This window comes from Natator depressus, chromosome 9 (genome assembly GCF_965152275.1).
Source record: "Natator depressus isolate rNatDep1 chromosome 9, rNatDep2.hap1, whole genome shotgun sequence".
Taxonomy (NCBI): domain Eukaryota; kingdom Metazoa; phylum Chordata; order Testudines; family Cheloniidae; genus Natator; species Natator depressus.
Genome location: NC_134242.1, coordinates 55,240,848 through 55,263,906, shown reverse-complemented (window position 1 = coordinate 55,263,906; position 23,059 = coordinate 55,240,848). Strand labels below are relative to the sequence as shown.

The 23,059-nt window shown below is 50.2% G+C and overlaps 1 protein-coding gene across 1 annotated transcript in view; it reads left to right on the top strand.

The window, feature by feature from the left end:
- CROCC2 (ciliary rootlet coiled-coil, rootletin family member 2) overlaps positions 1–23,059 on the top strand; it is a 219,227-nt gene that overhangs the window by 45,279 nt on the left and 150,889 nt on the right. The window contains 8 exon segments of the mRNA XM_074964244.1: positions 8,789–8,962; positions 10,209–10,292; positions 13,366–13,472; positions 16,149–16,314; positions 17,013–17,119; positions 19,495–19,722; positions 21,612–21,708; positions 21,853–21,942. Coding sequence (XP_074820345.1) covers positions 8,789–8,962; positions 10,209–10,292; positions 13,366–13,472; positions 16,149–16,314; positions 17,013–17,119; positions 19,495–19,722; positions 21,612–21,708; positions 21,853–21,942 — 1,053 coding nt within the window.

Genomic DNA, 23,059 nt, shown 5'->3' with positions numbered 1-23,059 from the left:
AGGGATATTCTCCTCAGTTTTCTTTCTCCTCTCCCTCCAATCCTCCCTTCCCATCCCCCTTCAGGTCCCCTTCTCACGAGCAACTCCTTACATAGGAGGTCCAAATGCTCCTGACCATGGGAGTGATTGAGGAGGATCCAAGGAAGCTAAGGGACAGGGTGTTTTACTCTTGTTACTTCCTAATCTCCAAGGGCAGGCTTCGACCCATCCTAGATCTGCGCAGACTCAACAAATTCATGGTAAAGTTGAAGTTCTGCATGGTTTCACTGGGGACCATTATTCCTTCCCTGGATCCTGGAGACTAGTACGCCGCCCTTAAAATGAAGGACGCGTACTTCCACATAGCGATTCATCCAGCGCACAGACGTTTCCTTCGCTTTGTGGTCAATCACGAACACTACCAATTTACCATCCTTCCCTTCAGCCTGTCCACAGCTCCCAGGGTGTTCCGCAAGTGTTTGGCTGTCGTGGCAGCCTTCCTTCATCGTCAACGGATCCAAGTGTTTCCGTATCTCGACGACTGGCTTATTCGGGGCCGCACCAGGGACCAAGTACAATCCCACATTTGACTCACCATAGACATGTTCCTCCAGCTGGGCCTCCTGCTCAACACCGAAAGGTCGACTCTGGAACCAACCCAGAGAGTAGAGTTTATCGGGACAGTCTTAGACTCCAGACATGCCCGAGCTCTCCCACTGGACGCCCACTTTCAGTCGCTGGCGAACATCGTCCGCAGCCTTCAAAACTTCCTGACTTCAACGGTAAAGATGGGCCTGAGCCTTCTGGGGCACATGGATTCGTGCACGTATGTAACCAGGCATGCCAGACTTCAGCTTTGCCCACTTCAAGCCTGGCTGTCAACAGTATATTGGCCAGGTCGAGACAGCCTGAGCATGGTGGTCACTGTCCCAGAAGCGATTTTAACCTCCCTCCGCTGGTGGTTGGACCCAATGTCGGTGTGCAAAGGGGTACCATTTCACTCCCTACAATGCTCCTTGTCCCTAGTCACAGAAGTGTTATCTCTGGGGTGGGGCGCCCACCTCGGGGACCTCTGAACGCAGGGTCTATGGACCGGATCTGAGCTATCTCTTCACATCAATGTGTGAGAGCTGATGGCAATGCGCCTGGTGTGTCAGGTGTTTCGCGGACATCTACATGGCCATTGTGTGGCAGTCCTCACAGACAACACCACAGCCATGTTCTACATCAACAAGCAAGGGGGAGCCTAGTTGTCTTCAAGCAAGAATTTTAAAAAGATTATTTATAACAGGCCCAATTCTCCTCTCCCAACTCTGCCAGTAGCCATGCTAACTCTCAGTGTTCTCCGTGAATCTCAAGGAGTCAGGAGTGTCAAGCTTTCCTGCAGTGACTTAAAACCATGAGTGCCAGCCTCAAGGCAAACTGTTAAGAACCAGGGCACAAACCCCAAATTGGTGGTGAGTTCTGTGCTTAAATTTCACCAACCAATTATCATGTGTAAACTCCTCAGGCACTATAGCAGCCTTAACATAGAGTGACAGACAGGTCCCTTATACCCAGGATCAGAGCAATAAGGATAAGAGGGAGGGTCCTCTCATTGTTTGGTAACTGGTTAAAAGATAGAAAACAAAGGGTAGGAATAAATGGTCAGTTGTCAGAATGGAGAGAGGTAAATAATGATTTCCCCATGGGTCTGTACTGGAACCAGTCCTATTCACATTTATAAATTATCTGGGAAAAGGGGTAAACAGGATTGGGCCCAACACCTTTCACCCAACACCTTAGGCTTCCCCTCAGAGCTCCACTGGTGATCCCAACCCTGACCTGGATACAAAGCTCCCTCCTGACTGGACAGCTGTTGCCCCTGGGGCTCTGCAGTCAGGGGAGGGCTCTGCAGTCATCCAGGTCAGCCCTGGGTTTCAGGGGAGGCATAGCTCAATGGTTTGAGCAGTGGCCTGCTAAACCCAGGGTTGTGAGTTCAATCCTTGAGGGAGCCATTTAGGGATCTGGGCCAAAAATTGGGGATTGGTCCTGATTTGAGCAGGGGGTTGGACTAGATGACCTCCTGAGTTCCCTTCCAACCTTGATATTCTATGATTCTATGGCAGCCCTGGGCTGGGTGCAAGGGGTGAAGTCACTGGGGAAGGCACTGGGAGCAGGTTTCCTCTGCTCAGCCTCAGTTAGGGGCATTGCCCATGCTCCTTCTTCTGCTGAGGTGTCCCCAAGGGTACCGGAGCTCCGGGGAGAAGCTTTGTTGCTGTGAGTCCCCTCTTCTTGGGTCTGGGGCTGGCCCAGAGGCATGTGCTCCCTGCTCCTGCGGCCCCAGCCCCCTAGGATCCGGCAGGATTGGCTGCTCTGGCCCAGGGAGGTGGGGCTGAAAGGTTCCTGCACCCTAAGTCAACACATGGGGTGGTCACATGCTCTTCCACCCCAAACTTTAAATTGTGGCCCCCACTCTCAACAGTTACATGTAGCCTATGCCCTTACCCACTTCTGCTTTGAGCTGCAAACTCAGCTGATGGGAGGAATTCACTTGCAAGACTCACCTTCATGGTTGGAGGGAGAGTAAACAACAAAGTCTTTTGTCCTCTTTAATGCTCCACTCTTGTCTGTCTGATGTTGATGGACCTTTGTTCTCTGCCAGGATGTAACACCTTCGGTTGGAGACCAGCACTTTACACTCATTAGTGTCTCTCTCCTATCTGGTGATTTACACGGTCACAGAGGCTTAGAGTGCAAACACTCAAATATTACCTTATAACACAGGATACACATGGTAGAAGTGAAATGAATGCATGCAGTCATTCACCAGCAGTCCATAAAGTCTAAACACTAAACACATTCTTACCATTCTAGCCCCTGTTTTAACCATGCCAACACTCAGGTGAGCCAGACGGATTCCAGCTCGGAATTTGTCAGTGTTCAATTGAGACAGAGGGACCTTGGCATGAGCTAGCACATGATCTGCCAGCATCACACATAAAGGGCCCAATTCTCCTGCCCCAACTCTGCCAGAAGCCCAGCTAACTCAAGATGTTCTATGTGAATATCAAGAAGTTGTGGGGCTTCTCCCAACATCTACCACCAAATTCAAATCCAAATTCTTTCCAATTGCCTGTTCTCTGTGTGATAATACTGTAAATGTCTCCGTCCATCTAGGAGCCTGGTCTCTGGGGTGAGGCAGGAATCCTCCTGGCCTGCGGAGGGTAGTGTCATCAAAGGAGGGAGGATGTTTATAACAAGGTACAGTGGCTATAGAAGCCAAGAGAACCTTATAATTGGGTAAGTGTGCCTTGTGAGTCAGAATCATAGAATATCAGGGTTGGAAGGGACCTCAGGAGGTCATCTAGTCCAACCCCCTGCTCAAAGCAGGACCAATCCCCAACTAAATCATCCCAGCCAGGGCTTTGTCAAGCCTGACCTTAAAAACCTCTAAGGAAGGAGATGCCACCACCTCCCTAGGTGATGCATTCCAGTGCTTCACCACCTTCCTAGTGAAAAAGTTTTTCCTAATATCCAACCTAAAGAGACCATATCAAAAACTCCCCCACTGCAACTTGAGACCATTAGTCCTCGTTCTGTCATCTGGTACCACTGAGAACAGCCTAGATCCATCCTCTTTAGAACCCCCTTTCAGGTAGTTGAAAGCAGCTATCAAATCCCCCCCTCATTCTTCTCTTCTGCAGACTAAACAATCCCAGTTCCCTCAGCCTCTCCTCATAAGTCATGTGTTCAAGTCCCCTAATCATTTTTGTTGCCCTCCGCTGGATGTTTTCCAATGTTTCCACATCCTTCTTGTAAAGTGTGGGGCCCAAAACTGGACACAGTACTCCAGATGAGGCCTCACCAATGTCGAATAGAGGGGAACGATCACGTCCCTCGATCTGCTGGCAGTGCCCCTACTTATACATCCCAAAATGCCATTGGCCTTCTTGGCAACAAGGGCACACTGTTGACTCCTATCCAGCTTCTCGTCCACTGTAAGGCCTAGGTCCTTTTCTGCAGAACTGCTGCCTAGCCATTTGGTCCCTAGTCTGTAGCGATGCATGGGATTCTTCCGTCCTAAGTGCAGGACTCTGCACTTGTCCTTGTTGAACCTCATCAGATTTCTTTTGGCCCAATCCTCTAATTTGTCTAGGTCCCTCTGTATCCTATCCCTACCCTCCAGCATATCTACCACTCCTCCCAGTTTAGTGTCATCTGCAAACTTGCTGAGGGTGCAGTCCATGCCATTCTCCAGATCATTAATGAAGATATTGAACAAAACCGGCCCCAGGACTGACCCTTGGGGCACTCCGCTTGATACTGGCAGCCAACTAGACATGGAGCCATTGATCACTATCTGTTGAGCCGTACAATCTAGCCAGCTTTCTATCCACCTTATAGTCCATTCATCCAGCCCATACTTCTTTAACTTGCTGGTGAGAATACTGTGGGAGACCATATCAAAAGCTTTGCTAAAGTCCAGGAATAACACGTCCACTGCTTTCCCCTCATCCACAGAGCCAGTTATCTCATCGTAGAAGGCAATTAGGTTAGTCAGGCATGACTTACTCTTGGTGAATCCATGCTGACTATTCCTGATCACTTTCCTCTCCTTGAAGTTCTTCAAAATTGATTCCTTGAGTGTGTGGCTATGTTCTACTAGACCAGGACTGTGTCCTTCTGCTCCTCCATCTATTTGTCTAGCTGAAGCCACATGTTGTTTCTTAGGCTATGTCTACATTAGAGACCTTACAGTGGCACAGCTGTGCCACTGGCAGCTGCTCTGCTGTAAGGTCTCCCATGTAGCCGCTCTATGCCAGCGGGAGAGAGTTCTCCTGCTGGCATAATCAAACCACCCCCAACAAGTGGCGGTAGCTCTGTGGGCAGGAGAATGTCTTCCACCAACATAGCACTGTCCGCACCAGTGCTTCTGTTGATGAAACTTAGGTCAGTCAGGGGGGTGTTTTTTCACACCCCTGAGTGACATAAGTTTTACTGACAAAAGTGCTACCATAGCCTTAGACATATTTAACTTGTCAGCTTTTTGGGACAGGGGCTGTCTTTTTGTTCCTTGCTTGTAGAGCACTTTGCACTGGGTGTTACAATAATAATAACAACAACAAATAACGTATAAATCATCAGCTACTCAGTGTCTGTACAGCAGCATGCATGCACAAGGCACTAATAAACAGGAGACACTGCAAACACTGTCTTCCCTACAGGGTTGGTTTGTATTGCCCCTAACTCACTCCTTTCCACCCACACAATCCTGTCTCCCGTTTTATGGTGCTTTCAGCCCAGACTAGCCAGACTGGCTGGGTTATTTGTTAGAGCCCATGTGCTGTTTTCACTCTGGCTGATAGCCGCCCACTTTGCAGCGAGGATGCAGGCTAAATTCCTCAGAGTGCTGATAGTCCTTCAGTGCCTTCTCACAATTCCCCCTGCGTGCCCAGTATGACAGACATAGGAAGCAATCATAGAGCCACTCAGCTTAGTGCAATACTAACGACTATGGGCTGTGCCCCAGCAGTCGAAGTGACACCCAGGGAAGCCAAGCACCAGTGAGGACCCAGTAACCAGGGTGTGGCTGCTCACACCTGTGCTATAGAGGACTTGTACCTCCTCATATGCGTGGGTAAACACAATCTAAAGGGGAGGACACGTGACTGCCCCACGTGTCTCCTCTGCCCAGCGACACCCCGCCCTGCCCTGCACCTAGCACATGCTCTCCCCACCTGTGAGGGGAGGGCTCTGTCCTTCTTCTGCTGTGTACCCCCCAGCACCTTTGGTCACTCTCCCTGGCAGCCAGGCCTGGGCGGGGAGCAGGAGGGAGCCGCTTCTCAGGTAGCTCAAGCCTGCGGCTCCGCTCACTATTCTGCGGTGAAGCAGCTGCCTGAGAGAGAGCCTGGCTGGGGCAGCGGCAGCAGGCTGTCCCCTATCCCCGCCACGGACCTGGCTACCAGGGACTGCAGCTGAGCAAGCCGGAAACATGCTGGGGGCGGAGGAGAGGGGACTCCTGCTCACTTTTCCCCTGTCCCCAGCATCTGGGCCCAGGTGGGGGTGGGGGCATGTGTGTGTGTCCCACCATCTCCCCAGCCAGGATCTCTCAGGCAGCCCCCGTGCTGCACAAAGCAGCGACCCAGAGCAGCCAGCTTGAGAAAAGGCTGCTTCCACCGCTTCCGCTTCCCACGCAGCCCAGCTTCCTGGTACAGGGGTCAAGCACGTCAGGGGCAGGCACAGCAGGAGGACAGAGCCCCTCTCCCTCCTCCCACCCCCCAGCAGGCCAATATGGGGGGGGGCATTTGACCCCACATGTTCCCCTACGCCTCACCTCTGTAGCATGGATGCAGATGGCCTGGGCTAACTCTGCAGTGAAGTCACACCCTTTGACACATGAAGTACCTTTATGCCCATGAGTGGTCCTGTCATAAATATAAAGGGAAGGGTAAACACCTTTAAAATCCTTCCTGGCCAGAGGCAAAACCCTTTCACCTGTAAAGAGTTAAGAAGCTATGATAACCTCGCTGGCACCTGACCAAAATGACCAATGAGGAGACAAGATACTTTCAAAAGCTGGGGGGAGGGAGAAACAAAGCCTCTCTCTCTCTGTCTGTCTGGGTGATGCTTTTGCTGGGGACAGAACAGGAATGGAGTCTTAGAACTTAGTAAGTAATCTAGCTAGATATGCGTTAGATTTTGTTTGTTTAGATGGCTGAGAAAATACGCTGTGCTGAAAGGAATGGATATTCCTGGTTTTGTGTCTTTTTGTAACTTAAGGTTTTGCCTACAGGGATTCTCTATGTTTTGAATTGAATTACCCTGTAAGGTATTTACCATCCTGATTTTACAGAGGTGATTCTTTTTACTTCTATTAAAATTCTTCTTTTAAGAACCTGATTGCTTTTTCATTGTTCTTAAGATCCAAGGGTTTGGGTCTGTGGTCACCTATGCAAATTGGTGAGGATTTTTATCAAACCTTCCCCAGGAAAGGGGGTGTAAGATTTGGGAGGATTTTGGGGGGAAAGACGTTTCCAAACGGACTCTTTCCTGATAATAATAATACTGGTTAGACGTTTGGTGGTGGCAGCGAAAGTCCAAGGGCAAAAGGTAAAATAGTTTGTACCTTGGGGAAGTTTTAACTTAAGCTGGTAAAAGTAAGCTTAGGAGGTTTTCATGGAAGTCCCCACATCTGTACCGTAGAGTTCAGAGTGGGGAAGAAACCTTGACAGGTCCCACTAAATTTAGTGGAACTCCTCCCCTGTGCAAAGTGTCATGGGAAAGTGTTTGCAGGCTCAGGACCTTAATGTGTTGATGCCCCTGATAGCAAAGCAGAAGGGCTTTCAGCACTTAAGTGGTTCTAAATGGACCTTGTTACCTTTGTAGGTTCCCCAGAGTCATGAATCACTGTATGAAATGCCCCAGCATATCACTATTACACACACATCATCAAACTCAGCTGTTGCATTAGGCTAGCCAATAGGGGAGGCTGAGTGTTTCAGGAAATTACTGCTGGTTACTCCATGGTGCCTCTTTAGAAAGTTTGTAGTAGTAGCATTATGGTCAACACCAAAGGGTCTTGCATAATGATGTATTTTTATAAAAATCTCCTGCTCTGTGGTAATAATAATAATAATTAAAAAAAAATAACCCAGCTCAAATCCTGCCTCGTTCAAGTCAGGCTGCACATGTTCTGCACATGGCTTATTCTTTCCTTACCCCTTGCAGGGCACCTTGAAATCTAAACCCCCCAAGTCTGCTGTGTCTGAGTGCAAAACACTTTGCTAATAGCAAGGAGTAGCCATGTTGTTCTGGCCACTTGCAAGGGAAACATTCTGATGCCAGTGACTGAGGATCCCCTGATGAGCTCGGCGTGCAGGAAATACCTGGGTGTTAATAGTGCCACATGTGTTCACATGGGCAGATACACAGATTGGAACAAGGTGAGGGATCTGAGCTGGAGAGTTGTTGAGAGACCTGGGTTCTGAGCTCAACTCTGCCAGAGACTTGGTGGGTGGCCTTAGGCAAGTCCCTTAAGTTCATATGGCTCTGCCTGTGGAATGGAGATAGTGATGTGAATCCACCTGGGAGCTCTACAGAGAGATGCACTATGGACAGGCTAAGAATTATTATTATTACTGGTATCATTTCATGGCTATTGCAGTCCTCTGAATTACAGCACTGCCTGCCGCTGGCTGAATTCCTGGCAACCATCATTCTCTGCTCTTCAGCAAAGACCAACTGTAAAGAGGCTGTTCTCCAGCTCCCTGCAAGAGTGGGAGGTTGGGGAGCGCTGATACTGGAGTGGCTGGGGGAGGGGGAAGTTTGGCCTTCTCTTCTGCTGCAGAAGAGCAGGGAGTGGGGGGAGGGTGTGCTAGACCCCTGCAGAGGGTTCAGCCAGAGCATTAAAGGAGCCAACACAGGGTGACCAGCCAGCTGCACCAGTGAATTCTTGCCCCAGAGCTCTTCAGGAGGTAGGGAGGGGGACTGCAAGAGGAAGCCACCTGCCTTGCACCAGGGAGGGGAGACTGTGCTGTGTCTGAGGCCCTAGGGGGCTCCTTGAATCAAAGCATCAAGACTCAGGATTGAGGTGGATGGCTGTCTGTGGTAGGGACCAGGCCTGCACCTTGCGGGAGTGCACACAGCGCTGGCTATTTCCTTCCTATCCCTGCTGCCCCCTGGAGGGGTTTATTATTCACATGGCTCACACAGAGTGTCTACCTGTGTGCTGCTGGCCTGCCACCACTCTCTGCTGCCCCTTGTTCTGCTGCGGGGGCTGCCAAGGTTCAGGACAGAGCTCAGCTCTTGGGGGTCTCTGCTTTTCCAGCTGGATAAGGCACTGTGGGTGGAAGCAGCCCAGCAGGAGGGGGATGGCAGCCTGGTGCTCATGGAACTGAGGCAGCGGTTCGAGAATGACGAGAAGGCGTACGAGTGCAAGCTGCAGGCCTATCAGGAGGGGCAGCAGCGCCAGGCTCAGCTGGTCCAGAGGCTCCAGAACAAGGTATGTACCCAAACCCATGCCAGCCTCCCAATGAGCAAATCGCAGGGTACCTAGGATGGGGCGTAGAAAAAACTGACTGTCTAGTTTGCCCAGCCATTGCTTTGGGTATCTGGTCTGAATGGGACAGCTGTACTGCAGCTGTGGTGCTGCTCCAATTCACACGACCTGGGCACTAGGCTCAGTCTGCTCAGAGTCCAGGCTGTGACATGGGCATGTGTTGGGCAAGGCACTGTGTCTCCCGCGGGAGCAGGAAGGGACATGCAGCATGCTCTTGATTTCTGTTAGTGTTATGAACAAGGCAGCCTTACCTCTGGGCAACTCCCACCCCACTGCACCTCTGGGCAACCCCTCTCTGGGTAACCCACCCACCCCTATTGCAAATCTGGGAAACCTCCCACCCTGCTGCACCTCTGGGTAACCCCTCCTGCTCCCATTGCACCTCTGGGCAACCTCCCTGACCCCTGTTGCACCTCTGGGTAACCCTGCCCATTGCACCTCTGGGCAACCTTCCCCACCCCTACTGCACCTCTGGGTAACCCACTCCACCCCCCGTTGCACCTCTGGGCAACCTCCCAGACCCCGTTGCACCTCTGGGTAGCCCCTCCCATTGCACCTCTGGACAACCTTCCCCAACCCTGCTGCACCTCTGGGTAACCCACTCCACCCCCCACTGCACCTCTTGGCAACCTCCCTGACCCCTTTTGCACCTCTGGGCAGCCCCTCCCATTGCACCTCTGGGCAACCTTCCCCACCCCTGCTGCACCTCTGGCTAACCCCCCCCTGCCCACACACCTCTTGATAACCTTCCACCCCACCACCGCACCTCTGGGTAACCCCCTGCGCTGCTGCAACTTTAGGAAGAGAACATGCGGTTTCCGAGACAGAGTTTGCTTGGCACTCTGCTCGGCTGTGTGGGACTGGACTCTATGTCACATTAAGATGCCTCTCCTGTCTTCCAGGTGACAGTTTCATATTGCATTAAAGGCATGATCCAAAACCCACTGAAGTCAGTGGAGTGACTCCCATTGATGTTAGTGGGCATCGAATCTGACCCTTTGTCATCAGTAAGCGTCATGGACTGACAGAGTGGTAGCCCCATGGGTGATCATTTTACCCTGAGTGCCTGTAACGCTCCAACTAATTATCCTAATCTGGGCTTCTCTTACCCTCATTTCTCTCTCTCATCTTTTTTTTTCTAAACCTTTCATTCCCCTCCCCCAATTCCCCTTTCTGCACCTCGGCCTAGGTGCTACAGTACAAGAAAAGATGTGGGGAACTGGAGCAACAGCTGCTAGAGAAAACGTCTGAATTTGAGCACCAGAAACAGATGGTCAGTACAGCTTTCATTGTCCTGGCAATGCAGAGAAATGGTATGACGAATCATGCAATGGTTTTACTCTGAACTTCGCAAGAAATTTGCATAGTATAGAATCATAGAATCATAGAATATCAGGGTTGGAAGGGACCTCAGGAGGTCATCTAGTCTAACCCCCTGCTCAAAGTAGGATCAATCCCCAACTAAATCATCCCAGCCAGGGCTTTGTCAAGCCTGACCTTAAAAACTTCTAAGGAAGGAGATTCTACCATCTCCCTAGGTAACGCATTCCAGTGTTTCACCACCCTCCTAGTGAAAAAGTTTTTCCTAATATCCAACCTAAACCTCCCTCACTGCAACTTGAGACCATTACTCCTTGTCCTGTCACCTTCTACCACTGAGAATAGTCTAGAACCATCCTCTTTGGAACCACCTCTCAGGTAGTTGAAAGCAGCTATCAAATCCCCCCTCATTCTTCTCTTCTGCAGACTAAACAATCCCAGTTCCCTCAGCCTCTCCTCATAAGTCATGTGTTCCAGACCCCTAATCATTTTTGTTGCCCTTCGCTGGACTCTCTCCAATGTTTCCACATCCTTCTTGTAGTGTGGGGCCCAAAACTGGACACAGTACTCCAGATGAGGCCTCACCAATGTCGAATAGAGGGGAACGATCACGTCCCTCGATCTGCTGGCTATGCGCCTACTTATACATCCCAAAATACCATTGGCCTTCTTGGCAACAAGGGCACACTGTTGACTCATATCCAGTTTCTCGTCCACTGTCACCCCTAGGTCCTTTTCTGCAGAACTGCTGCCTAGCCATTTGGTCCCTAGTCTGTAGCGGTGCATTGGATTCTTCCGTCCTAAGTGCAGGACCCTGCACTTATCCTTATTGAACCTCATCAGATTTCTTTTGGCCCAATCCTCCAATTTGTCTAGGTCCGTCTCTATCCTATCCCTACCTGCCACCGTATCTACCACTCCTCCTAGTTTAGTATCATCCGCAAATTTGCTGAAAGTGCAATCCACACCATCCTCCAGATCATTTATGAAGATATTGAATAAAACCGGCCCCAGGACCAACCCTTGGGGCACTCCACTTGATACCGGCTGCCATCTAGACATGGAGCCATTGAATACTACCCGTTGAGCCCGAAAATCTAGCCAACTTTCTACCCACCTTATACTGCATTCATCCAGCCCATACTTCTTTAACTTGCTGACAAGAATACTGTGGGAGACCGTGTCAAAAGCTTTGCTAAAGTCAAGAAACAATACATCCACTGCTTTCCCTTCATCCACAGAACCAGTAATCTCATCATAGAAGGCGATTAGATTAGTCAGGCATGACCTTCCCTTGGTGAATCCATGCTGACTGTTCCTGATCACTTTCCTCTCGTGTAAGTGCTTCAGGATTGATTCCTTGAGGACCTGCTCCGTGATTTTTCCGGGGACTGAAGTGAGGCTGACTAGCCTGTAGTTCCCAGGATCCTCCTTCTTCCCTTTTTTAAAGATGGGCACTACATTAGCCTTTTTCCAGTCGTTCGGGACTTCTCCCGATCGCCATGAGTTTTCAAAGATAATGGCCAATGGCTCTGCAATCACATCCACCAACTCCTTTAGCACTCTTGGATGCAATGCATCTGGCCCCATGGACTTGTGCACGTCCAGCTTTTCTAAATAGTCCCTAACCACTTCTTTCTCCACAGAGGGCTGGCCACCTACTCCCCATGCTGTGTTGCCCAGCGCAGCAGTCTGGAAGCTGACCTTGTTCGTGAAGACAGAGGCAAAAAAAGCATTGAGTACGTTAGCTTTTTCCACATCCTCTGTCACCAGGTTGCCTCCCTCATTCAGTAAGGGGCCCACACTTTCCTTGGCTTTCTTCTTGTTGCCAACATACCTGAAGAAACCCTTCTTGTTACTCTTAACATCTCTTGCTAGCTGCAGCTCCAGGTGCGATTTGGCCCTCCTGATTTCATTCCTACATGCCCGAGCAACATTTTTATACTCTTCCCTGGTCATATGTCCAACCTTCCACTTCTTGTAAGCTTCTTTTTTATGTTTAAGATCCGCTAGGATTTCACTGTAGTAGTATCCCATCATGCCTTTGTGTTTAATTTCTGTGTTCTTTTGGCAGTCAGGCTCACCTAACAAAACAGCTGTTGCAAATGCCCCTTTGTGTATGGTTTTCTTAGTAAAAGTGGATACAGTTGAAAAGGTTCTAGGGCCTTTCCAAGCAGGCTGGTGTGGTGGCATGACAACCGGATCCCATCACCACCCTTCGAGTAAACAGCCTGAACACTTCAGACAGGGCAGTGCAGAGCAGGATAGGTGACAGTGGGATTTCGCTGCAGTTTGAAAACTACAAAGCCCGGCGCATTTGAGATCTGTGAGAGAAGGGGATTGCAACCCACAGAGGAGACACCGCACAGCAAGTCACTCTGCTCTGCTACTTACCATTCTTCAAGGAGTGCTGCTGGACTGGGCCTTTCTCAGCATTTCTCCAGTTCTGTAGGAAGGAAAGAGAGCAAAGCACGGCCCTGTGGTTGCCCATGGAAATACAAGAAAGCTCCAGGATTGAATGTGTTTCCTTCCTCCCTTTTGAGAAATGGGAAATATGGTTAGTCCTCAGCGTACACAGGCAGCATCACAGCGTTCAGCCCCAGTGACATTGGGGAGGAAATGGGGGCCCCATAGTCCAGTCAGGGTTTCTGGGGCAGATCCTCACCTGGTGTAAATCAGTTTAGCTTAACTGATTTCAGTTGAGATATGCCTATTTACACCAGCTGAGAGTCTGGCTCTTTGCATTTATCTGGAATGGATTCTGGATGCAGCTTTGGAAAGAAAAGACCTTAAATAAATGGCTCTGACTCCCTGAAAATGCAGGTAACAGTCTATCCAAAGTGGCCCAGTTGGCTGGGAGGTTCTCTGCCTCACAGAAGGTCTCTGGTTTTACCAGCTGCTGATTCTCCATTTTTCTGTTTCAGTTTGTTTCTGTCCGTCCTGTGTGAAGTTCTTTGTCCTCGGGGAGCCATTCTGCTCTCTCATTACTATCCTTGCCCTTTTGATGTGTCACTCCTCTCTCCCAGCTGCAGACTCGTCTGGAGTCCACAGAATCCCACCTGTGCTGCTCAGAGCATGACCACAGCACAGAACTGGAGAACACTCTTACCCGCCTGGAGGAGGAGCAGCAGAGGTGCGGCTGGCTGCTGTGTCCAAGGAGCACCTGTGGGCCCTCCTTATCCCTTGTACAAAGGAAAGGAGAGAGCAGGTTACTCTAGAGCAGTGGTTCTCAAACTGGGGTCTGTGGACCCCTGAGGGTTCATGAGGGTACTCCAGGGGTCCGCAAGTCATGTCTGGGACCACTGGCCCTGCTGATCAACTCCTCCCACTCCCTCCCAGTGTCTCCTGCACGCCGCTGAACAGCTGTTCCGTGGCATGCAGGAGGCACTGGGAGGGAGGAGGAGGAACGGGGACTTGGGGGAGGGGGCGGAAAGAGGTGGGAAAGAGGAGGGGTGGGGTGGAGTGGGGTGGGAAGAGGTGGGGTGGAACCTTGGGGGGAAGGGTGGAGTTGGGACGGGGTCTGGGGCTGAGTGGGGGTTGAGCACCCCCAGGGAAAATTAGAAGCCAACTTGGGGGGCGGGGTGGGTCTGTGAAAATTTTTAAATCAAAATGGGGGTCCTTGGGTTGCTAAAGTTTGAGAATTGCAGCACCTGAGCATTGCATAGAGCTGGGTGTTACTCAACTGCCATCTAATGGTAACAGTTTGCAGTCGCCTAAGCTGGATTTGAACTGGGGATCTAGAGGCAACAGGCTCTGTATCCCATTAGCAGTCCCTTGAACTCTCCAGCCCTAGCAGTAATTTTGGATGCAGGTGTGCAACGTTTCCAGTTTGAGATTTCAGAGCCTGGCCATGTGGTGCAGCTTGGTGCTTTGATTTCTTTGCTCAATTTTTAGCTCTTTGCCGTTCTCTGCAGCAGATAGATACACTCGTGTCTTTCCCCCCTCCTGCACAGCAGAGCGGCTGAGGAGGTTGTTGTTTTCTGTTTGTGACTCAGCCCCGCCCAGGAAGCTGAGCCACCCAGCAAAGGCAAATGATGGGGGGTTGCTGTTCAGAATACCCCCATGCATACAACAGTCTCCAACCCAGCTGCATCAGCTAGCACCCACTGGGATCCCTTTCTACCACCTGCTGCTCTATAATCTCCAGCTATCAAAGGGCTAATCCTCAGAAACCAGGAGATGAAATAGTGGCTGTTTTGGAGGCATTGTGGGGGCCAGTCCTGCACATATTGCTGCTAGCCAGCATGCTCAGGTGCCACCTTTCTCATTATGCTTTCACCTAGGATGCCAGATCTACCTGTGGTTTCTTGCTGGGACCCATAAGGATGCAGGGTTGTGTCTGTGGTGGGGCCGCAGCAAGGTCCCCTGGTTGGAGTTTAGATGGGTTGCTGGTGGGAGGTGACAGGAGGGAGGTCCTGGGAGATCCTGAGATGGGGGAGTTTAGCAGACAGAGGAGGCACCTTGAGAGCATTGGGAAGTGTGAGCTGGCACAGGATGTGGTTACCCATTCAGCGCAGGGGGCCTGAGGTTGCCCTGTTCCCTGCTGCTTTCTGAAATGACTTCAAGGCATTGATTTAAACTTATACAGAGTTTGGAGTGACGTCTGTCCCCATGCCAAAGTGGCGTTTGGGGTGACTGCTGTCCCTGTGCTAATGCGCAGAGTTTGGAGTGACTTCTGTCCCCATGCCAGAGTGGGGTTTGGGCTGACCGCTGACCGTTCTCCCCATGGCCAGGCGGGGTTTGGGCTGACCGTTCTCCCCGTGCCCAGGTGGGGTTTGGGCTGACTGCTGACTGTTCTCCCCATGCTGATGCGGGGTTTGGGGTGACTGCTCTCCCCATGCCATACTGCTGCTTGTGGGATGTGCAGAGATGGGTCCCATTGGAAAGGTGCTGAGGGCAGGGTGTTCTGACCTCCGCTCCAGAATGTGCTCCCTCCTTGGCCCCACAGAGTCAGGATCTGTGAGCCTCTCAGGCCCACTGCAGAGACTGGCTCTTTCCCCAGGCACTTGAGGATAAAGGTGTCTCTAAAAATGTGCTCTAGCTCAACCAGAAGTCGTGGGCTTGCTGCAGGAATCACTGAGTGAGCTGCTCTGGCCTGTGCTCTGCAGGAGTTAGATTAGATAGCACAACGCTCCCTTCTGGCCTCAGCGTCTATATGTCTGTGAAGGTTACAGCTCTCAGGCTAGTTGAGGGATCCCAAGTTGGGTCATTGTCTGAGCTGTGGCCACTCCATTTAGTGTAATATTTGTGTACAGGCCCCTGAGCAGAGGATGGTGTTTCTCAGTTGTAGCCCAAAGGAATTAATTCCCATAATGAGATGGGGATGATCATTCCCTACTTCCCAGGGCCGAATGAAGGAACAATGTGTTAATGTTCATACAGTTCTTTGAGAAATGCAGTGCTCTGTACAGGTGCTAAGCATTATTATTGCCTGATGTTCTCTGACTGTGCGGTCATTAGCTCAGGGCTACTCGAAGGGCCTGGAACGGTAAGTGCAGTGAAATAGGTTTGGCGTCTCCACATCTTTGCTTCTGAAGAATGGTCTGTTGCAGGAGCAGTGCATGTCACACAGCTCTGCTCTGGAGATCAGAATCCAAGGCATGGAGACTGTATTCTCTTCATCTCCTTCCATAGAAGGGTAAATGTTCGATGGACTGAGCCTGGAGACGGAGTGTCCCACACAGGAGAGGGTGCTCCTGTTACTGGGGCAGGATTGCTGGAGCACAGGGAGTACCTGGAGATCGGAGCTGCCCTCTAGTGCCAGTGCTGAAGAGCAGGGGAAACCAATATCTGGCTTGTTCTGCCCTAGGAGCACCAGCCTTTCCCAGATGAACATGCTGCTGCGGGAACAGCTGGACCAGATGAAATGCTCCAATCAGAGACTGGCGAGGGAGCTGGAGAGGGCAACATCAGACCTGCACAGGCTGAGAGGCGAGCTAGAGCAGAGAGCATCCAAGTGGGGCAAAGGCAGGGAGGTGAGTCCTTCCGCTGGGCATTGTGGTTTGGTTTTTTATTGTTGACTTCAGTGGAGTGATGCCAGTTTAGACCAGCTGGGCGCCTGGCCCTCTGACGTCAATGGAGCTGTGCTGGTTTACACCAGCTCCATTTCTAAATATGCCCATGTAGCCTGTTACTGGTCTGAGCTTAAACACAGCAGGGTGGGTCAAAGAAGGTGACTTCCCTGGAGCTGAGAGCTGAAGCCAAGCTGAAGTTCTAGAGCCAATGCGGTTTAATAAATGTATTAATGACCTGGCGGGGGGTGCAGAGCAGTGAGGGGCACAGTCTTCAGATGATACATAGATATTTAGGGCAGCAAGGAGCAGAGAGTAACGTCAGAGAGACCTGAACAAGCCAGGGGAGTGGGCAGCACAATGGGGGATGAAAATCAGTGCTGATAAATGCAAAGCGATGTACATTGTGGGGAAGGTGGAATGGCGCGTACACCTTGCAGGGTTCTCCATTAACTGTATCCACTCACAAAAGGGGGCTGGACGTCACTGCTGACAGCTCAATGGAAACCTCTGCTCAGGGTGTGTGCACACACGAGGTTAGGCTGCAGAAAGGACGGGATGGAGACTGGGCCTTGGCCATGGCACTCCCTTGGTGAACTCCTGAATTTTGAGATGTCACCTCTGTACTCACAGCCCCTCACGTCCCACTCTTATTTCCTCAGAGCTCTGGCTCGTACTTACGCAATGAACACAGCGGGATCCTGCTGCTATGGCGCCAAGCTGCCACGCTGCGCAGTAACTTGGCGGAGCTGCGTGCCACAGCAGAGCGGTGAGTACCGCCTGGGCAGGGTTTTGCCAGGAGATTTCTCCACTATTCCTGATGGCCCTGTAGGTGGAAGCAGGAGGATGACAAGTGTGTGGATCTCGATAGCTGGTTAGAGCACTGGCTCCAAGTAACAGTGCCCTAACCTGAATCTCCTCCAGAGCGTATGTAAATCTGATCCCAGAGACTGCCAAAGATGGAAGGATACCAGCTAACCACAGCCAGAGGGTCCTTGGATCTCTCAGCTCACCTAGGCGAATTCAGAAAGTGTCTGCTAATTAGGCGTGATGTCTGCAGCAAGCTACATGGGGATCACAGCTGCACAGCTGTAACGATGTGGCCTCTGGTGGGACACTACTGAGAGTATCAATTCAGGACAAATTGCTTAGAGCAGGGCAGTTACAGCCCAAAGCTGGAGTTCCTTTACTATTAAGGCATGCCAAACCAGTCAAACAGAGAGGACTTTGGTTTTACTCCACTGGCTAACCAGAAGTCATACAAGCAATTCCCTCGCGTACTCCAGTTCCCTTGTATCACCACCAGCACCGCTCCTTATGGGGATGAATGGTTATGAAAACCAATACTCCAGTAAAAGAAAAAAGGTTCTCCCGATCCCAAAGGACCAAGCCCGAGACCCAGGTCAATATATCAGTTAGATCTTACCCACAAATCATGCTGTTGCCAATCCTTTAGAATCTAAAATCTAAAGGTTTATTAATAAAAAGAAAGAAATATAGATGAGAGCAAGAATTGGTTAAATTGAATCAATTACGTACAGTAATGGCAAAGTTCTTGGTTCAGGCTTGTAGTAGTGATGGAATAAACTGCAGGCTTAAATCAAGTCTCTGGAGTACATCCACAGCTTGGATGGGTCATTCAGTCCTTCGTTCAGAGCTTCAGTTTGTAGCAAAGTTCCTCCAGAGGGAAGAAACAGGATTGAAGACAAAATGGAGATGATGCAGCTGCCTTTTATAGTCCTTTTGCCATGTGGCTTGCGCTTCCTTTGTTCCAAACACAAGCCACCTAGCACATGGCATGGAAAAACCTTAGAGTTTGGTCCATAGGCATGTCCCTGCATGCCTTGCTGAGTCACAAGGTGTATCTGCCTTCTTTCAATGGGTCAGGTGTATAGCTGATGGTCCTTAATGGGCCATCAAGCAGGCTAGACAGTGCTGATGCCACGTTGTCTGGGGGTGTCACTGAGAAAAACAGCACAAGTTTGAAATACAGACAGTATAGAGCCAATACTTATAACTTTAAATACAAAAATGATACATGCGTACAGATAGCATAATCATAACCAGCAAATCATAACCTTTTCGTGGACATCTTACATGACCTCCTTTGTACAAGATTTGGTGCCACTATAGGATCTTGGTTGCAACAATGATTGATACGATCACAGTTCATATTAATAACATCACAACAGCCAGACAGGGGATCGAGCTTCCAAAGGAGGCACTGGATCTGGTGCCCCCCAGGAAGTGAGTCGTGCCAGGCTGTCCCTGTTCCCCAAAATTGGGCCTGCTAGTAAGCTTAGGGAGGACTAATGACCCGCCAGAGTTTGGCAGAAAGCAGCAGGTTTATTATACTGACAGCTAAGCTGAAAAGAAGGGGGCGGGAAGGGTCACACTCACATACTCACGCTCCCAGGACAGGCATGGCACTGGAGATGTCAGGATCCTTCAAGGTAAGTGTCCCACAGCGCAGCGATGGATGGTGCAATGAAGGTAAGTCTTCCCGGGGCATGATGGAATGCAACGCAGCGAACCACTGGCCAGGCAGTCCGGGCGAAGGGCCTTCACAGGAGGTACAAGCTTGTGAGTGCACTCCTGAGCACATGGCCCCTTCCCCTTTTAAAGACCTGCTCCTCATGGCCTGTGACTAGAGATTACTTGGCCGCATCTGGTTGGTCACACTCCACCTTGGACAGTGGCCATGCAGTGGCCATGCATTGGGTGTGTGAGCGCTGCCTAATTAGAGTCCCAGACACCTTGTCTACCTGGGAGCTGTTCTGATCTTCCAGCTGTTCAAGCAGCCCATTCATCCCACAAGCATTCCAGGAGGGAGGGGGAAAGCCACTTCACAGGTATTCAAAGAGGGAGAAGAGACAAAAAAGGGGGGCTGCGGGGGTGGGGGGAGTGTAACAGATCTTTTGAACATACAGGTTATACAGAGCATACGGATCACTACTGCTCCTACAACAAAGTCCTGAGTAGGTTTCCATTGCTGGGGCCCTGGCAGTTGTTGGGAGGAGGCTCAGACAGCTGTTGGCTGGCTGGGTGCTAGGAGCCCTGTCTTGGTTTTGAGGTGATGCGCTCTAAAACTGCAAGGATTTCTCTGTGATTCTTCACATGTGGCAATTTCTCTCTTGTTGCCAGAGGCCTGGCTGAGGCCCAGACAGACATGGCAAGGACTGCACGCTGCCTTCAGACTGCCTGCCTGAACTTGGACTCGAACCTGCGTCTGTCCGAGAGTGGTGCAGCCTGCTTGCTGGAGAAGCAGGCTCTGCAGGGGGCACGCTTGGAGCAGCAGCTTCAGGAGAAGGTCCGGGACATGATTCAGCTCCAGAGCCGCTGGGATGGAGAGAAAGTAGAGCTGAACTCCAGGTGAAGATGTTATGGGGCCTAGCGAACCAATGGAGAAGTCTCTAGTTGGGGTCATGCTCTGGCTCCCTGCCTCTGGCTTTTCCTAAGAGCTTCCAAAGAAGGGCCAGCTGCACAGCTGATGTAAATTGATGTAACTCCTTTGAAGCCCATAGACCAGCTCCTCTGCGGGTGTAAATCAGCATAGCTCTGTTGAAGCTAATGGGCTCAATCGCCAGTTGGTGTCAATTCTTTTAGCATCGTTGATGTCAGTGGGACCCAGGGGGCTGGGCTGATTTAGGCCAGCTGAGGATCTGAGCTCAGAAAGCAAAATCTCCTCAGACTCAAGGAAAGGGTGCTCTGCCTAGGGCAGGAGGGATTCCACTTCAGGGGCATGGTGGGGCCACCTGGGACTGACTCTAACTAAAATCAAATACCAAACCCTCCTTTGATCCTGTTGTTTTCATCACTGGTTTTAAATAACCAATACAGATCGAAAGGGGAAGGGGGGCAGTGGTTCATGCTGCAGGCGGGAGTGGGAGTGACCTCGGATGCACTCTGCCTGTAAATAATGCCACTGATCTGCCAAGGGTCCTTCTGAGATGCTGATCACTGGGTTAGACCCAGGAAACAAGTCAGTGACAGGATGCGATCTCATCCCCTTCCCCTCTTCCAATGGCATGTTTTGGGGACCCAAGGTGAACTTGGAGAGGCCAGGAGGGCCATATAACCACTATACATAGGCAGACAGGCTGTGATGTGTTAATGGAACCCGACTTCTGCTCAAAACAATGCAGCTACAAACAGATTAAACCCACAGAAGTGTTTTCTAAGAAGTAAAAGGCCCCAAACTAGAGAAAATAAACACCCTGAATCCATTGGTTAGAATCATAGAATCTCAGGGTTGGAAGGGACCTCAGGAGGTCATCTAGTCCAATCCCCTGCTCAAAGCAGGACCAATCCTCAATTTTTGCCCCAGATCCCTAAATGGCCCCTCAAAGATTGAACTCACAACCCTGGGTTTAGTAGGCCACTGCTCAAACCACTGAGCTATCCTCCCCTGAAAGCCAGGACTGACCTGGATGACTGCAGAGCCCTCCCCTGACTGCAGAGCCCTGGGGCGACAGCTGTCCAGTCAGGAGGGGGCTTTGTATCCAAGTCAGGGTTGGGATCACCAGTGGAGCTCTGAGGGGAAGCCTAAGACTGAAGGGTGTTGGGCCCAATCCTGCAACTGACCCAAACCTTGTGTTGAACACTGCTAAAGCCAATGGACAGCTCTATGCTAGCACAGGAGCCTACCCATGTCCAACAAATTGTGGGGTTGGGGCCTTGGAGAGAACATTCCCCTTCCATTCTCAGCCATCCAGGCCAGGGCTCCCAAGCTTAGGGAAAGAGGGCGAAGGATGGTAATGGCTGCAGCTTCTTCTTATTCCTCTGATATTGATGTTGAGAAATGTGCTTGAAAAATAACTCAGTAAACACCATGGAATATTTAATGTAACTCTTCTCATGTTCCTAGAAATGACACAGTAGTTACCCTGGAAATAGCATTCTGTGGCCCAGGAGATTGTTGTTCAGCAGAATTATGGTAAATCAGTGACAAATTTCCCAGCTGTGTAAAGTTTTAACTCTCCTCATCCCACCCTCCCTTCCTATCACTCAGCGATCCTCCTGGCTTGGTGCCTCTTTAGTTAAGGTCATTATCTCTGAAATGTGTCAGGTGTTCACCCCATCCATCTAGTTCCTGTGTGTAGATCTTGTCTTGTACAAGCAGCTGTTCTCTGCATTGAACTGTCTCTGAATGCCCTGGAGGGACTGAAGGGTGCTGGGGAACTGTCAGCTTTGCCATTGAGCCTGTGGTACTTTCTTCACTCTGAACAACCTGCTCTCTGTGCCCGGCTTGTATCTTTCAGGATAACAGAACTGACCGCTTTAGGACAGAAACTTAAAGAACAGAATGCAAAGAAAGAGAAGACCATCTCTGCTCTAAAACTGGACGTTCAGAAACTGGTACACATATCCACAAACTCCTCTCTCTCAATTAGTCACTATCACACACAAACATATAAACACACACACACACACACACTCTTTACACTTTCTCTGATCTTTCCTTATGTTCATCACTAAGAAATCACTTATCTTTGAACACAGGAAGTCACTAAAACTGGAGAGCTACTGGAGGTGCAGGACCTGAAAGATGAAAGTGAATCTTTGCAGAGAATCGTGAACAGCATCACACAGGTGTGCTACTTCACTCACAGCAAAGTGCAAGAATGTGGTTAAGGCACTCGCCTTGGACTTGGAAGATCTGCATTCAGTTCCCCTTCTATAAAATGGGGATGCCCTGTTTCACAAGGTTGCTCAGCTACTACAGTAATGGGAGCCATATGTACCTTAGATCAATAGAGAACTAAATCCAGTAAGGGCCCCTTATGTCTATATTGTGAATGGTTTTAATTTGGTGATTCAGACCATATGGCTCAATAGTGGAAATTTGATGACTAATTGTGTATTAAAGACAACAGTGTAGTTGATGGTACAGGTTCTTTACTTACCCGTGTGTTGGAATAGAGTATGTTAGGTATCTAAGAGAAGGCACTAGGGCAGAGTTCTTACTACAGGTTCTGTTATTGTACATTTTGTTCTTCTGAAAGTTGGCTCGATGATTGTTTGAAATCAGGCCTCCCAACTGGTGCTCAGCTCATGCTGTTGTTAATCTGATGCAGGCACTAAGTCATTCCATGGCTCTTCAGGCTCTTATTGTTTTCAGTCCCATTTCTAGAGCTGGTGCTTGTTTTTGTAACAATAGACCCAATAGCATGGGCTTAAGTCCCATTGACTGCAGTGGGATTTAATGACTTTGCTGAATCAGGGCCATCGTACTGACACTCTTATGCAGGCACCAGTCACAATTTAAACAGCTGTCCATGGAACCCTAGTATAGTAGCTCTATAAGGCAGTGTTGCGTAGTGCATAGAACACTGGACTAGGACTCAGAAGACCTGGCTTCTATTCCTAGCTCCGCCACTGACAGGTTGGGAGACCTTGGGCAAGTCCCTTTCCCATTCTCAGCCTCTGTTTCCCCATCTATACAATGGGGATAATGATACTAATCTCCTTAGGAAAGTGCTTTGAAATCTCTGAATGAAAAGAAATAGGTATTATTATTTTGAGCTGCCCATCTAGCAAAGCTATAGATGGTTTTCTGCATGTACAGTTGTGTGCCTAACTGAGGGCCTGCAGAGTATGGATGTTACTGGGAATTGCAGATGCTCAGCATGTCTCGTGATCGGGTGCTGAGAGCTCGGTTAGGTTGGCAATTGGGCATGCAGAATCTCGTATCTCCATGTGCACTGGA